We start from the raw sequence: 16,995 nt of genomic DNA on the forward strand, positions 1-16,995 counted from the left end.
CTGGGGGCAAAGTGGAGCTGCAGCTAGGATAAGAGCTAGTTTGGGGGACAGAGCAAGACTGAGTGGTGCTCCCTCCCTGCCCCATACATTCCTCCATGCCCCCTTAGGGGGGTACACCCCACAGTTTGGGGACTACTTATCTAGTAGGTAAAGGAGCAGACAGGGAGTCAGGAGTCTCAGGTTCCATGTCTGACATTCCTAGAATCAGAGTATGTGTCTGGGCAAAACTCCAGGCATTCTGGGCCTGTTTCCCAAGTTAAAGGGGGGCTGGGGCCCATCACTGGAAGGTGCTATAAAAAGTGCAGTGTATATTCTAAGAAAATCAGACATTGCAGCTGCGCTAAATGGTTGCTCCTTTTCCTCTCCAAGGGCAGAGACAGGCCATCTGCTGCGGGAATCACACCCACACAAAAGCAACAGACAAACCCAGACAGCCCTATCAATAAATAGTTTAATGAGGTTACAGGTCTGCAGGAAAACATGGCCACCCCCACTCCAGCTCCATCTTCTGTCCCGCCCGTCAGGCAGGGCGCAGCAATGCACACCTGCCCAACTAGCACATACCACACCTGTACTGCAAGGCCACAGCACCGCACTAGTCTTCACAGAAGACACCGCTTCAGGCCCAGACACTGTCACAGTTAATAATTCCCCTAGAACACACAACCTCTTCCTCTGGCCTCCGCTCCACTGCAGGCAGGATGTGCTCCAAGGACCAGATGTTCAGTGGACTGCGGGTCCCAATCCACGCATGCCAAGACATCAAGACACAGGAAGATGAAATGAGTGAAAAAAAGGGGGGGCAACTTCAGGCTGCTCATTCCCAACTGCACGTCTTGGAGGCTGTGCTCGTGGATTGGAGGAAGCCCTAGAACGGGAGTCGCTTCAACTGCTCATATGTGATAAAAAACTGGGGGGCATGTCAAGGAACAGGGCCAACGTGCTCATGCAGCCCCCTGCCCCACACAGGCTCCTGAGCACTCCAGTCGCTGCTGACCAAAGTCTACATGCAGCAGGGAAGCCAGAGCAGCTCCACCCTCACAACCAGCATGGAAATCATCACTGAGTTCCAGTGTCAGTCACTCCAAGGAGCTCCCCCGCACTCCACACAGGGCCAGCTGTCTCAGAGATATCCCATAGGTGGGAGCTGCAGACAACTCCCTGGAACCAGGGCTTGCTGGGGCATTCTGAGAGCCACTGAAGGGTTTGGGTCATTGGAAGCCCTGCACTGGTATTTCTAGGGTTAATCTGTAATGTCTGTTAGGGTGCCCACCTCTCACACCACCAGTCCCTTTACAGAACTCTACGGGCACGCACTCCCCTTGTGGAAAGGAGCCCCATTGCAGAGTGGTCACACATTCCTCCCCAGACACAACAAGCTTTTCCTCCACCTACACAGAGCCACGTTCTGTACGAAGCTATAGGTGCTTGGGCAGTTAGAGCAGGATGTGAGAAGCCTGCAGGTAACCTTCTCATTGGGCTACTTAACTGCAAAGAGCTGCCGCACATCACCCCTTACCCCTAGCTGTCCAGGGCACAGGGCTTGGCTAGATGCTGTCTCGTGGGGCAGATTCACAGGGCCAATGGTGCCTCTCTGCCAATGGCACAGCTACCCCTTCCTACTGCACAAGTACAGTGAATAAGAAACAGTGCTACTGGTATTAAATCCTGCAGAGGCAACCAAGCTGGGATGCCCCATTCCTCCTCTGAGTTCTAACACTAACCACTTGGAGGGTGGTGAAGGAGTTCCACAGGTTTCCAGCCAGGTGTCTATGGCTGCATCTACATAGCCCTTGGCAGTGATGCTCCCAGCAAGGGGGGACAGACTTGCACTTGTGGGGCTCATGCTAGCTCTAAAAGGATCTGCACAGACAGTGCTTGGAAGTTGTGGCTTGGGCTGGAGCTCGGGCTCTGAAGCCTGGGGGTGGGGTGGGCTGGGCTGTGCAGACATTCCTAATAGCCACAATGGGTGTGTTAACAAGGAGCCATAAACTGCAGTGCTTTTAGCATGCTGATTACGCCCACCTTCACCTGTCCATTCCACCCAACCCAGTCACTGCTGCTTGAATACCTGGGCCAGCATCTGGAGACTGAGATATGGATGAAAGCTAGCTGGAGCTCAATCCAGACAGGTGTTGCTGGGAGGAAGCAACCCGCAGTTATGGCAAGGCCAGTATCTCCCCTGTGATCGAGGATGATTGCTGAAGACTTGTTACTTGTCTATGGAATGGGGGCTGTGGTGGATGCTCATCTGCTGTTGGAAGGTCCCAATGCAGCAGTGACTGGGGTAGCTTTTACCCATCTACAGCTGGCCAGGAGATGGGATTTCTCTCAAATACGGACCTTGCTATTGTGATCTAGGCCTTTGTCTCCTTAAACTTGAATTGCTGCAGTTCAATTTACCATGGGGCTGCAACTTCATCTACCTGGAAACCTAATGCTGGTACACAATGCAGGCCCATTTGCTAAGCAGTGCCACTAGTGGAAGCTCACGATACCACCCTCCATGATCTGCACTGGCTGCCTATTGAGTTTAACATGTGTTTTGGCCTATAAGGCTCTGAACTGCTTGGGAGCTGCCTACTTGAGACACGCCTCTGCCCATGCCATGCTGCCACCAACAGAGACTCTTGGGCTGGGTGAGTACTCTCTGTTAGGGCCTCTTTTCTTGCGATCACACTCTGACAAGGCCCCAATAGCCCTAATCGGCTAAGGTTACAAGGCATGCTGCAAAGCCCACCAATGAGGCAGCGGCAGAAGCAGCTGAGGACAGATTTGTATGGAAGGAAAGTGCATGGAGATTTTCAGCTCTACTGGTCACATGATTGGTAAGCAAACTGCTGTGGCTGACTGTTATTTTGGCAGCTATGTCTGAATGGTGTAGGACTGCACCCAGCAGGTAGGAGTTACTCTAGAGTACACTTGCTGGAACAGGTTAGTCCTGTTGGCCCCATTCCCTGCCACATGCTCACAGAAGGATAGAAAATCTTCAAGGCAAAGTCTGGTGGAATTTCTCCTACAGTAGTGTTAGGGGTTACTGCAATACAGCTAAATGCCAACACATGGCAAGGCCGCACTGCCACTTCCAAGAGGAAAATACCACCAGAAACCTTCCTTGAGGGGGCACTATGGCTAGAAGGGGAAGGGGAGTGGTCGAACCCCAGGGAAGCCCAGCAGAGGGAAGTCTCTAACCCTCCCAAACAGCTGGGACAGGATAGAGGGCTCAGCTGGCCGCCTCTGCCTCTCCAGTACATGTGCTTCCCACACTGGGAGGACACATTTTTCAGAAAAGTAAAAAAGGGTCCAGTACAAGGCTGTACAGGGCTTGAGGTACAGGATAAATGCAAACATTTATCTGCAAACAGTGCCTGTTCCGATCACCTGTCCCATGCATCCCAAGGCTTTCCCCAGACTTCATCCCAAAAGCAGGAGCCTGCCCAGAGACTGGCAGGCCCAAAGGGTTCAGAACAGATATGGGGAACCTCAAACAAAGCAGTTCAGGGTGCTCACTCTAATGAAGGGTTCTTTTCAATTATGAAGCCACAGCAGAACTCCCTGCTCTTGTGACACAAGGAGGACAAAGGACTAGCCACTCAGCAGACTACATTAGAAGCTACAATGCGCCCCCTGCTGGTTTCTTGGCCATACAGTAGGTTGCAGCTGTGCTGTATCCTGCAGGATCACTGTCCGTGAAGGGCGGGGAGTACATCTGAGTGGGCCATTGCAGGGAAGACAGAGCCATGACTTGATTTGGTTAATGGGGACAATGGTGCCTGTCTAGAGCGAGAACCATGTCTGCCTTGTGTAGTTCTTTATGTCCTGGCCTTTCTCCAGCTAGCTGCACCCACACTGTCACCCAGTCACTCTTTAAAGGATACAATGATATTCCAAGGGCCAAGCCGGAGCCAGTTGGGCCAGAACCCTTTATAGAGTGCAAAGAAGCCCTCACTCTTCCATGTCTGGAGAAGAGAGAGACAGAGTGACCATGAGATGCTCCCCAAGCTCCTGATCATGTGCACAATGAAACAGGGTGCTTTCTGCTACAACGACTCCAGTAGTGTCCTAGTTGCTCTTGCCCATTCCTGAGGACGTGGTCTCCCCTCCCCACATACAATGTAGCATCCTCCAATACAGAACAACTCCAGTTTAACTGGGCTGGCGCAAGGCAAGATGTTCTTCTCAAAGCGCTGCTCTAAGAATTAGTTTGGGGAAGTTCTCTGCCCTGTGTTATACAGGGGGTCAGACTAGAGGACACAATGGTCCCTTCTGGCCTTAGAATCTATGAATAAGATCTTGGGCTGTCCCTGCTCTGACTGTCTCTCCCGCAACTCCCAGAGTCCCATTTCACAGGAGCAGGCCCAGGGGACAGCTCAAGTCCATGTTTGTTGCACTGCAAGACATTCCCTGAGAAGAATGCTCCATGGTTGGTGCCTTTTGCTGCGGGGATCAGAGTCACATGTGACATCAGAACCTGTTCAGGCTCAACTGGGCCCTGATGGCTGTGACCCCACTTGCCCAACACTATCTGGCTTCTTACCTTTACTAGACCATCCAGCGTGCCTTTATAGAGCTCCACACTCCCCACTATTGCCCTCTGGTTCATCATCCGCGTTCGCACCACGTCCACTGGGTTGGAGGCAATGGCTCCGGCCAGCCCACATGTAAAACTGGAACTAAATGCATCAGAGCATTAGAGGCTGCTCCGGGCCCAGGCTGGTGACATGCCTCAAACAGACCTGAGGGCACAGAGAGAGCGCTCTCCACAAGAACATAGTGCAGCTAACTTTTTTTGCTCAATCTGCTCTCACGCTGTCTGTTGCCATCCAGAAACCCATGGTGCAGGCAAGATGCACATGCCATCACTCAGGCAGGAGGAGCACATTTATCATTGCAACCATCTCCTAAATCCAAGCCCCTGAGGTTGTAATGCCCCATGGGGCTTGGGGATGTTTCAAGCCTCTCCTAAACCTGGATTCAAGGACAAGCTGCAGTTTCTTGCCACGACCCATGGAGATCTGCCAAGGGCTGTGGCACTGCAGTCATGGCAGGTGGGTTTGGGAAACCTGCAGGGGCTGAATTCAAGGACTGGGTGCATGGTTGGTGTTGGGGATGCTTCTGCAGAGTGAGTGCTGCAAGAACAGAAGATCCACACTGAGAATGGCAGCAGGGTAGAGCAGGGCAAAAACATCCGTGTTGCTACTCCCCTCCCTTGTCCTTGCTCTCACTGTACCCTGGTGACTTCCTCCCTCCAGCCATGTGGTGCAAACTCAGTGGGTGCCCCATAGCACCCCCAGCTAAGAAACTCTGACAAAAGAATCATCCCACTGAACCACTCTGCAGCAACAGCATAGAATCAGAAGCCAGGGCAGGGGAGGAATGGGGAATAAAGTAGCTAGGAATGCAGCAGCTCATTTCACATGCTCTGCAGAATTCCTATTCCCCAACCCCCTTCACCCCTCCTCCTGTAAGTCCCACTGGGATCCTAGCTGGGAGACCTGCACCCCCTACTGCCCACGTGCCAGGCAGCTGAACTGCTGTGGAACTGCTCTCTGTAGACCCCCCAAGAAGTGGATGCCACTGCAGAGCCGCAGTCCTTGCCCCTTGGGTAGGATCTAGCCAAGCTGCTGGCATTGCATTCAGCATAACTAGGAACAGGTCAAGAGTTAACACCACAGGCTGCACTGCACAGTTACATCCTGCCCTTTTCCAGCAGGACTGACTGGCAACGCCTACCCCCACTGGATCCAAAGAGAGCAGAGGGGATTGCAGGTACTCACACGAAGTGGGCAAGGATCGTATCCCCCATGAACCCTGAGAGGATCAGGTGCTTCTTGGTGATGTCATACACTGGCAGCTCCACTCCAACCACAATGGCAGCTCTCTGCGCCGTGGGGACTACACCCTACCAAACACAAGCACTCAATTTACCACTGGAGGCAGGGCCCCCTCCCTCCTAGACACTCTGCAAAGCCCTCCCATGGCAGTCAGCCCTGCAGCCCACTGACCACGCCTTCTGGCTGCCTCCCCTAGTTCACCAGCTGCACTTGCCCTTGGATAAGGGAAGCCTGCTGTATCTTGGTTTTACTCCCAGAGCCCTCCTCCCTTTGGGCATGACTCCCCTTCCTGGTTTTAAAGAGTTATGCCTGGCATCACTTCACTAGCGACATGAACTGTGTGTCCTGCCACTCTGCCTCCTGGCCTGTAGCCTGGCTGGATCAGGCTCCTCACCTGCCCCCAGAGACCCCAGCTGAAGCCCTCAAATCACTCAACTTCTCCCACTGGGCAGCACCTAACAAAACTAGATGCCAGCAGAGATTAATCAGAAACAAGATGCAGCTATGCAGGGGCCATGTGGGGCCAAGTCCTTCCTGTCAGACCCCAGTCTCTGTTGCACCAAGGCCTATGATCTGGGAGTCCTTCATGTTTCACTAGACTTGCAAAAGCTGGGCTGAGCTGGCAGAAGGTCGCTCTGGCCTGAGAACAGGTTATAAAACAGCTGAAGGAAACAAGAGTAAGTTGGAAAGAGCCACCTGAACTGACTGCGAAGCAAACCTCAAGGACTCCAAACAGATGACCCATTTTCACAAAAATGGATGAGAAATTCCTGGGTCAGAGAAAAACCATGGGCAATGGACTGGCAAAGTAGATGGTACAGTGATGGCTGCCCCTTCTGGGCACTGCAGCGAAGTGTAAGGGCATCAATGTCCTAGAGGCCACTATCTCACCCAAAGGAAAACCCTTTGGCCTGCGGATGCTGGGGAAATTCTTCAATACATCCAGCTGGCAAACAGGCCAATGAGGAGATGCGGCCCTCAGACCACACCAATCTGCAATGTCCTGAGGGAGGTCGATTTAAGAATCTCATTGCCCGTCCCTCACAAGCTGTTTCATGTCTATCCTCTTCCCTATCTTCTTTGGCTTCTGTGTAACTATTTCCAAACTTGGCCAGCTACAGGATTAATTCACCTCCACACTACCATTGCCACAACCAGTATGACAGGCTGAGGCAGCACAAGCAGGCTCACCTCAGCACGAAGGAGAGATGGCAGGAGGTGGCCAGGGCTTGCCAGCTCTTAGACCAGGAGAGTGAGCTGGGGCCAGGGCTAGCACACACCCACTTGTGACTGACCTGACTGTGTACTGTATCCTGCCTGCAGCACGTGTCCATGAGACAGATGTTTTCCTTTCTTTTCTATCCTCTCTTCCCTCTCGTGTGCGTTTGTCTAGAGAGCAGGAATAATCTTAACAGTAACCACTGAGCCAAAACCAGCAGTGGAGACTGACCCCAGACCCCGCCCCTCCCTTCCAGCCCAGGAGGCTCTGGAGTAAGTGAGAGACTTAGGGACAAGTATCTTCCCTCTGAAGGATTGTACTGAATGCAAGGAAGAGATAAAGGGGAACGCTCCATTTGGGAAAGCCATCTGACTTGGGAATCCCAGTACTGGAGCTCGCTCCAGTTTGGGTTTGCTGGTTGAAGTCCATGGAAGAATTTCTATAGGTCACTATAGTAAAAGCAGGCCAAAGTATCTTACCACAAACCCCAAGCAGTGTGGCTAACAGTAACAAGTGGGCTCTAAAGAATCTTAACACCTTTAAGCTCAAGATCCTGTCTTCACAATCTGCCCTTCCAGCAGTCCCCAGGAAGCTGCCATCCTGCTGTCATTCATACACACAGGGCAGATTCCAGGCAACAAGGGATAGGGGGTCTCAGGCTGGACACGAGGCAGAGCTGAAGGTGGTGCAGAACATTAACAGTGGATTTTCTCACCTTCAAACAATTTGTGTCTTTATACTGAAGTGTTCTGGTAAGGACATTCAAGGGAAACACTTGATGAAATTGAGAATTCCTCCTCCTGAGAGCATGCTCAGCCTCAGGCTTCTATGAGGAGGCTACGAGCTATTCTGCTGAGCTCTGCAGACTCTTCCCCACTAACGTCACAAGGGTGTGCTCAAAACCCACTCAGAGATACCCAGGCTGAGTCACTCTCCATGAGGTGAGCTAGGGGGAGGAACAAGGAGTCCTGCAGGGAGAAGCAAACTGCCTGACCCTGCTCTGCATGTTAACTATTCTGCGGCTGTACATTCTGGGAAAGGGGCAGGTTTCGGAAAAGACTGGACTCTGTGCATGAGGGGACCTGCTCCATTCACATCCTGCTTGTGTCCCAATCCAGCACATACACAGAGTGACCTTAGCCACAGTTTCCCCATGGACAGCAGACAAAACAGCAAGGCTGCTCCTGTCCTTGGCCTGTTCACTCTCCAGATGCTTCACTTACGCCAAGGGATAGCAGCACACCGGGATCAGAAGGTGAACTCACCACCTGGCTTTAGTCAGCAAATGGCAGCTGAGGAAGCAGCTTATTCTTCTGCTGCTTGAGTAGAAAGGACTCTCAGCAGTGGGTGCTTACCCTCCAGAGCCCCCGTGTGCCTTCCTGCTGGTAGATATCGATGAAGCTGCCAATCATGCCCCCCTGGAATAAGCTGCCTTGAGCCTGCATTCGAATCTGAAATGAGGGGACAGATTCCATCAGGCAGCAGTGGCTGCAAAGCAGTTATGTCAACATACAGATTCAGCTCCCATCTAGGAGGGGAAAAATAGCCAAGCATAGCAGAGCAACATCCAACTGCCCAGAGGAAGAGTTATTCAGGGGCCAGGAAAGTGAATTTGGAGGAGTGGCTAGCAGGTCGCAGCACCATGAAAATGACAATGGACTGGAGAGGGCAGGACCTTATAGGACTAGCTAATGGACCTCAGTGCTCAGAGGTGAGACAAAGAACAAAGCCAGGGAGGCCATTTCTTTTTTTAAACAGAGGCTGAGCCCCGTGTGAATTCAACCAAGAGAGACTCCCCCAGATGAGGGTCCCCTGGACCTAGCACCAGGACAAAGAACAGGCCAGACTGGGCTCTGCAGTCACTCTGCAGGATTGGAGTAACAGAGGGCTACAGATCAGAATGGAGGTGCATCATCAGAGCTGCGTGTAGTGGCCATGGGGAAGAGGGGAGAAGGCTTGTGGCATGCCTGGCTACTGGCCAGCACTCTCAGCCCTTTGCGCAGTTCACCCAGTGCTTGGGCTCCAGAGGATCTTTCACCACAGAGCTCAGCAGCTGCATTTTCCATCTCCTTCCTGCACTGGGCTGTGGCTCCCTCATATTACCTCTCCCCTTCACTCCCACAACCAAGGCAGTGCTTTTTTTCTATCCCCAAGCCAAAGCCTGGCCAGTGGCTTGGAGGGCAGTCTGCTCCAGCTGGAAGACATGCTGCTTTAAAGGAAAGAATCAGTTTAATCATATCAGGACCTGGCCCAGCAGGGATGGTCCCACAAAACAGGCACCTCTTACCTTCAGCACATCTGTCGGGTTGGCCAGCGTGGACGAGATCACCCCTGAAACCACCCCACAGATCATGTTGATTAGCAGCGTCTCATCTGCAATCAGGCAGGGGGAAAGAAGGTCAGAGCCCAGAGATGGTGATGCAGGGACCTACCAGAGAAACTGAAAAGCTTTGGGAAGGAAAGGATGGAAAAGTCCAGCTGCTAATGCAGAGAGCAAAGCTGTGGGGTGCAGAGACCAACCAATTAACTGTACACTGTTGACAAACCTGTCCCCTAGCTGCCAGAGCCCGAAGACAGTGGCAGGGATGTTGGGGCTTCAGCAGTATTCCATAGAGGAGAAGGCAGTCTCTGAACTCAGAGCCTGGCAGATCAGGAGAGAAGCAGATTGCCAAGCACCTCATTTCTAGACACAATTATCTGTAATTTCAACCTCCCCGATGGCATTGTGAGCTGATTTCATGGGCACTGGATTTGCGAATGATTTTTGGGTCATCCAGTGCTGTAGAGCTTTGAGCTGGAATCCTTAGCGGCTGCATCCGAAACACACACAGGACAGAGACTGGACAGCCGAGACAGAGTGGGTTAGGAGCAATTAGTTCAGAAGGAAAAGCCTCCAGGCCCAGAGTTAGAGCAGTGGTTATGCTGGGAAAGGGCAATGGTACTGACCGCAGCACTCTCCAGAGGAGACCAGGCCACTGGCAGCCCCAGCCCTGCAGGGAAACAAACATTTAGGACTCAGTACCAAGCTGGAAGTGCTGCAGCAGCAAATGGAAACAGACAACTTGTGACCCAATTCACATTCCATGGAGTCAGATGCAGGGAAGGACCATCACTTGTTAGTTAGGGCAGCACCTGGGACTGCATTCTATCCCAGGCTTGCTGCATGGCTGTGGGCAAGTCCTTCCTCATCTGTAACTCAGGGGCCCACCTCTTGAGGTGGGGACTGCGAGTCAAATCCATCAGGGTTTGTCAAACGCTCAGAGCTCCTTGAGAGAAACATCATTGGATTTTTATTGCTTCAGTGTAGGTGGGAAGAGTGGAGATCCCGTGGCCTGCCCCAGAGCAGCCAGGAAAGCACATCTCAGGACTGTTCACACATGCCCAGCTCTGGAGGAAGGGAGAAGGCACAGAGCTAAGGGGACGATAAACTCTGAGCAATGGCACTGGGGCTCAAAGCCTCTGGCAGGGAGATGGGAAAGGTTAGTTAACCAAGCCTTAAACTGCTGCTGTGCAGGGGCAGTCCCGGGGGGTGGGAAGGGGCTTTGTCCTGAAGGCAGCTGGGAAACTGGAATGATAAATAAGAATCAGATACTTTGAGGAAGGCGAGGTGTTATCTAAGCCTCAATTCTGAAACTGCAAAATGGGGATAATTCTTCCTTTCCCCACCCTTTTTTCTGTTTAGATGGGGAACACTTGGGGGCAGGGCCTGCCTCTCATGTGAGTCTGAGCAGCAACCAGCACATTGGGACCGCTATGATTACATAAAAAAAAAAAAAAAAAAATCATCCCCAGTGTTGGGACGCAGGAAACGGAACACAACTCAGCTTCTTTGGGATTCAGCAGCTGAGCCGGGTAGAGAAGGGAAAGAACCAAGAAATTGAATGGGTGGGGGCCTGGTCTCAAGATTTCACATTGTGCCCTTTGTGACAGTCCCACAGGCATCTCAACATGAGGCTTCACTGACACTGACCTTCTAAGCGATCTACAAACAGCCGCTTCAGGCTCTGGTAAATGCCAATCTTTATGGTACCATAAGATGCCTGTCTCAGCAATGCAGGAGCAATCCTGCAAGGGCAAACAAACACAAGATCTGGTTACATGCTGCACGGCCTGCTAGCACCACTGTGCCTCTGCAGGCTCCAGCATAGCTCACTCCCCCTCAGATACAGGCTCCAGTATGCACAGCTCATGTAACACGCACACCTGTTGTGGGCTCCCATGCACTGACAAGGGAGCTCAGCATCACAATACCTCCATGGATTTTGAGAACAGGCCAAGACTGGAATAGCAGAGGATGCTGCATGGTAAGGGATAAGCCCTTCAGCAGGATGGGCTCATACAGACCCTGCCTGCACTGCGGGTGGCTCATGGCAGAATTACTAGTTCAAAGCTTATTGAGTGCCAAACTCAGCCCTTCTGAACATGAAGAAAAGGAGAAGCCTGGACTTGCTTGTTCGCATTCTAGTGCCTGACACAAAACTGCTTCGAAGGGGCTTTTACAAGACACTCAGCCAGGAGACAGAGTTACCCCCTACTTCCTCACCTTTATGTCACTGTTATAAGGACAGCAGCTCCCAAGAGGTGGCCAGCTATCACACCCACATGCCTAACGCCAGTGAGAGAGGCAAAGTGCTGTCTGAGAAGTACGACTTTGCACGTACTTGGCATGGCATGGGGATGGACTGGCAACACACCTCCAAAAGAGCCAGACCCAAATACGTTTAGACTATAGCAGCCTAGCAGGCTTTTGGAGAAAGAGCAAAGAGGCTGGCCTGCCTGCCTGCCTCCCTCCCCATCTCCTCTGGGACTTCCTGGGTCTTTATTTGGATATTTGAGACCCATACATCATCTTGGGACACTGACCAAACAGACTAGCCACTGGAGAGTCCAAGGACTAGAAGGAGTTCCACCTAGACTTGCAGTGACAGGCTGCATTCCCAGGCTTTTTAACCAACATTCAGTAGAAAAGATGTGGCGGTGGCTCAGTGTGGGAAAAGGGAGAGCACATGGCCACAGGTCAGACTGTAGCCCTCTCCCCGAAGGGTGCAGCAGGGCAAGGTGCATGGGGTAGGGGACTCTGCACACATAGGATATCAAGCAGAGAGCCTTTTGCTGGGAAAAAGAGGCATCAGACCTTACCCGGAATAGAGAGCCAGAATCCCCTCCTCCTTATAGATGCGGAACAAGGCATGAAACATGCCCCGGTACTTGATCTCTTGGAAGCGAGCATCAATGCTTTGACCTTGCACTTGGAGGCGCGTTTTGGTGAGGTCCACAGGAAAGGTCCCTACAAATGGAGAAAGGCTCCAGTCAGGCTGCAGTCCCTGCAAGGTGAGGGGGAACAGCACCCCAGGAAACAGACTAGCACCCATCAGGTCTCTGGCGCCCGGAGGGCCAGCACCTCAAACAAATCTCTTGCGTTAAAGAGCTCAAACAGACTGCACAGAGTAAACTCACACAGAGAGGCTGCCTCCCATCCCACCTCCTTTGTACCCCTGGGACAAGGACAGGTACTTTATATTACAAGACCAGAACCAATCATTGTGATGGTCAGACTGGCTTCTTGCACAACACAGGCCAGAGAATTTCAGCCAGTGATTCCTATATTGAAACTAACAATATGTGGGTAAACTAGAGCAGATCTTTTTAGAAAGAGAGATCCAGCCTTGACTGAAAGACTGTGGTAGGGAATTCATCTTTGGAAGTTGGCCCCATGGCTAATTGTCTTTACTGTAAAAATGGGCCCCTCGTTTCCAGTACGAGATCTAGCCTTCAGCCACTAGAGCTTGTTATGCCTTTGTCTGCTATGACACAGAGCTCTCTGTTGCCAAAAATCTCCCCACACGAGTGCGTGTGGTATCTTAACTGTCTCAGGCGAGCTACAGAGATTCTGCTCCTGCAGTCTGCCGCGGGAAAACGGGTTTGCCAGACCAGGCTCAGATCGGTCTTGTAGCTTCTCTCTGCGCTCTCTGCAAACACCCTCTCCGAAGCGTGCAGCGCTACAGACCCAACGCCACTCCCCTGGTCCGCTCACACTCTCCCCCGCAGCGCGGCGCCGGGAGCCCAGCTCAGCGCCTCGCCCGCCATTACCCCGAGCCCTTCCAGGGGCCAGACTGCCGGGAGGGGCACCCAGGGTACAGCCCAGGGGCGCGGCCCCGCGCCTCACCGAACTCGGCCACCAGGGAGGCCAGCCCGCCATACACGAAGGGTTTCCAGTTCAGCACGGACATTGCATGGCGGAGCGGGGCCCGGGCCGGGCCGGACACGGGACTTCACGTCACGACGGCGCGCGCCTGAAACGGACCGGTAACCCGGCTAGGGAGAACAGACTCGACGCGGCAATGGACGCGCGTGCGCGGGGCGGGGTACCCGCGAGAGAGGCTGGGGGCGGGGCTAGGGCGTCATTCGGTCGCGCCTTCTGGACGCACAGCCGCGCAAGCGACGACGCCGAGCAGTGACGTGAGCGACCGCTGGCCGGAGATCAGCGGCGTCGGGCTTGTTGTCCCTTGGTGCAGCAGGGCCACGCGGGGGCCGCCTCTTTCGATTGGACGGTGTCCCTTCGCCCAGCGTGGTGACGCACGGACGCCAATCCCCGTCCAGCGTCGTGACGCACGGACCCCGTTCCCCGCTGTGCTGGGGCGGGTTTTACTTTTTTGGCCCAATCAGGTTTGTTATGGGCGGTTGTCCTGGCAACGCGCTCGGCACGACCACCGTGGACCCACTCCGTCTTCTCCTGTCCAGACGGCTCGGGTGGTCCACAGGCTGGCTGCGCTGGTGCTCCGAATCCGGGGAGTCCTGGCCCCACTGCGCGCAGCCTGAGGGCGAGTGTCGCGGGAAGCCTCCTTTGCGCGTGAGGGAAAGGGGAGAAATCCCGCCCCTCGCCCGCGCAGTCAGCGCCGGGGAGTCAGACCAGCCTGGCCTCTGCAAGGTGTCTCGCCAGGTTTGTGTTGCCGCACTTACAGAGCACTAGCTGCTGCAGCCAGGGAACCTCTTCGCCCCAGACAGCAGGCCCAGCGTTTCCGGGGCCGCTCTGATGTCTGGCCCTACCTCTGCGCCCGGCTGGCTGAAGCCACACCCACCTAGGAAAGGTGTCAAATGTGATTCAAGTGCCACCCCCCATAGGGCTGAACATGTCCCTGGGAGACAGATTGCTACTGCAGTGATGTGAGACTGGCAGTACATTGGCACAAGAGTACAGTAGGAACCCATTCTGCAATGGGCACAGGGCCAAAAGAAGCAGGACTTGCTGCCATTCTAGATGGTGTGGCACCCATGGAATACTTCAGAGGCTGCACGTGGCTTAGGACCAAAGGAGAAATGGTCTGAAAGTAAATAGGATGAAATTCAAGAAGGACACATGCAAAGTACTCCATTTAGGAAGGAACAATCAGTTGCACACATACAAAATGGGAAATGACTGCCTAGGAAGGAGTATGGCAGAAAGGGATCTGGGGGTCATAGTGGATCACAAGCTAAATATGAGTCAACAGTATAACACTGATGTTTGGTGTTTTTGCAACATTCTGGGATGTATTAGCAGGAGTGTTGTAAGCAAGACATGAGAAGTAATTCCTCCGCTCTGATTAGGCCTCAAAAGTGGAGTATCATGTTCAGTTCTGGGTGCCACGTTTCAGGAAGGATGTGGACAAATTGGAGAGTGTCCAGAGAAGAGCAACCAAAATGATTAATAGTCTAGAAAACATGACTTATGAGGAAAGATTGAAAAAATTAGGTTTTTTAATTATCTCAACATAAAGTATTGATAAATGTTATAGTGAAATGCCTGACCACACTTTGGTTAAGATTAAAATAAATAAATATATATATATATTTTAAAGAGACCAAACAACCAATGTCAGGTTTATTGCTATAAGCCAATAAGAATCTAGTACAGGAAAATGGTATCATATTGAACCTATCTCCATTAATGCACCTTGTACAACATTGTTACATTCACCTTATGCAGCAGGTATGCTCCCAAAGTTACACCCCTCAAGCCACCTTTTTATACCCTACCTGTTTACAGATAAAAGGTACGTTATATGTCATCTGAAACTAGATTTAACTGTTCAGCCTTCTACCTTATCTTTCTGGTACCATGGTGTACCCCTCTTCTCTTTGTTCTGAACACACGCATTCCAGGGCCCAATGAGCATGAAGGCACCTCCTAGATTTGTACTAAGGTAGAACAATCATATCCATCCTGGTCCTTTGGGACACTCCAGTACTGGCCTGTGAAAATCCCTACCTGTTGCTATGGTAAAATAATCATAGGCCCTGATCCAGACAGCTTTTGTATCTACTTAACCCAAGCTTACTTCAACTCATGCAAGGTATTATGAGATACTTAACAGAATTATAGTAAAGGTATAGACCAATTTAGACTACATAACTGCTATAAAATATTTGTGCTTAATGCATTCTAGTGTATATGGTGCAGATAATACATAATACAATATATATGCTAGCCAGCATGTATTGGTCAACATGAAAATACCAACCAACCACATCTATGGGCCATCATTCACCTGAATGGACTGATAGCCCTAGTATGTTTTTCTCAATATAAGTTTTAGTTTAAAACAGCTTATTCAATCTAAAGTTTATTCGTTTCACTGTTTCAAATTGAGTGAAGTTGGCAGAAAGTTTTTTAGCTGCCATTTGCTATAGCAAAACATCTAGATAATTTAAAAAAATTTCTAGTCAAGTATTGTGAAACATTTCAAACTCAGTAACAGCATTAAGACCTGTAAAGGGCCTGTTAATCCTTTCCTTACTGCCCAGGTGAACAATGCTGGTGGCTACAGCTGGCCATTGCCCATTGTGACATTAGCTCACAGAAGTTGGCAGGATCCCATAGTGCTGGAAACTGGACCACTATGCAGAGGGACTGTTCAGAATTATAACTGACGAGGTTAGAAGTGATAGAACTTAGCCATTATACGCAGGGTCAGCAGTGGACTGTGCGCTGCCCAGGCCCTGGCCACATGAGACAGAACTCATCTTGTTGGAGACTATCTAAGATACTCCTTGATTAACAAACGTTGCCATTAGAGAATAAACTATTTCACTGCTTAAAGCATGTAAGAAAGGAGAAGGATGATCACTGTGCAGCTCTGCACAATCTTCTGTGAGTGACAGCTTCTTTCAGTACCACAAGTGCTGGGCTTGGGTGACATCCCCTCCCCCTACTCTAGGAGCCAAATTCCAGGAACCTGTCAGGGTGTCCCCCCCACACACACACTCTGAACTCTGGGGTACAGATGTGGGGACCCGCATGAAAGAACCCCTAATCTTATATTCTACCATCTTAGATTAAAACTTCCCCAAGGCACAAATTCCTTTCCTTGTCCTTGGACAGTATTGCTGCCACCACCAAGTGATTTACACAAAAATTCAGGGAAGGGTCACTTGGAATCCCTATCCCCCCAGAATATCCCCCCAAGCCCCTTCACCCCCTTTCCTGGGGAGGCTTGAGAATAATATACCAACCAATTGCCTTAGCAATGTGAGCACAGACCAGACACTTTGTCTTCAGGACACTGAAAATCAATCAGGTTCTTAAAAGAAGAACTTTATTTATAAAGAAAAAAATAGAATCACACCTGCAAAATCAGGATGGAAGGTAACTTTACAGTGTAAATAAAAGATTTAAAACACAGAGGAATCCCCTCTGGCTCAGCATCACAGTTACAAAAACAGGAATAAAACTACCTCTGTAGCATAGGAAAATTCACAAGCTAAAACAAAAGCTAACCTAATGCATTTCCTTGCCCTATTTACAATTTTTGTGGTTTTAGATGGATTATTCCAGGTATATTTTGTCCGGAGAGGGAACAAACAAAGAGAACAACAACAAATCCTTCCCCCACCCCAAATTTGAAAGTATCTTCTTTCCTCATTGGTCCTTCAGGTACCAACTAGGTTATTTGAACTGTTTAA

General features: G+C 51.3%; 1 protein-coding gene across 3 annotated transcripts; it reads right to left on the minus strand.

Moving 5' to 3' along the window:
- Positions 1–434: 434 nt before the first annotated feature.
- SLC25A14 (solute carrier family 25 member 14) lies at positions 435–13,399 on the minus strand. Of its 3 annotated transcripts, XM_024197346.1 has the most exons (9): positions 13,220–13,399; positions 12,193–12,340; positions 11,024–11,118; positions 9,341–9,426; positions 8,409–8,504; positions 5,778–5,902; positions 4,538–4,673; positions 3,879–3,959; positions 435–910 (listed from the first exon to the last, which is right to left on the minus strand). In XM_024197346.1, the coding sequence occupies exons 1-9, from the start codon at positions 13,281–13,283 to the stop codon at positions 869–871; spliced, it is 873 nt and encodes a 290-aa protein (XP_024053114.1). In that variant the 5' UTR covers positions 13,284–13,399; the 3' UTR covers positions 435–868. The 3 variants fall into 3 exon arrangements, with proteins under 3 accessions (XP_024053114.1, XP_024053105.1, XP_024053098.1); XM_024197337.2 differs by lacking the exon at positions 435–910 and having other exon boundaries at positions 3,869–4,673; positions 12,262–12,340; XM_024197330.2 differs by lacking the exon at positions 435–910 and having other exon boundaries at positions 3,869–4,673.
- Positions 13,400–16,995: the final 3,596 nt, after the last annotated feature.

The sequence above is a fragment of the Terrapene carolina genome, unplaced genomic scaffold (genome assembly GCF_002925995.2).
Source record: "Terrapene carolina triunguis isolate 2854851 unplaced genomic scaffold, T_m_triunguis-2.0 Scaffold137, whole genome shotgun sequence".
Taxonomy (NCBI): domain Eukaryota; kingdom Metazoa; phylum Chordata; order Testudines; family Emydidae; genus Terrapene; species Terrapene triunguis.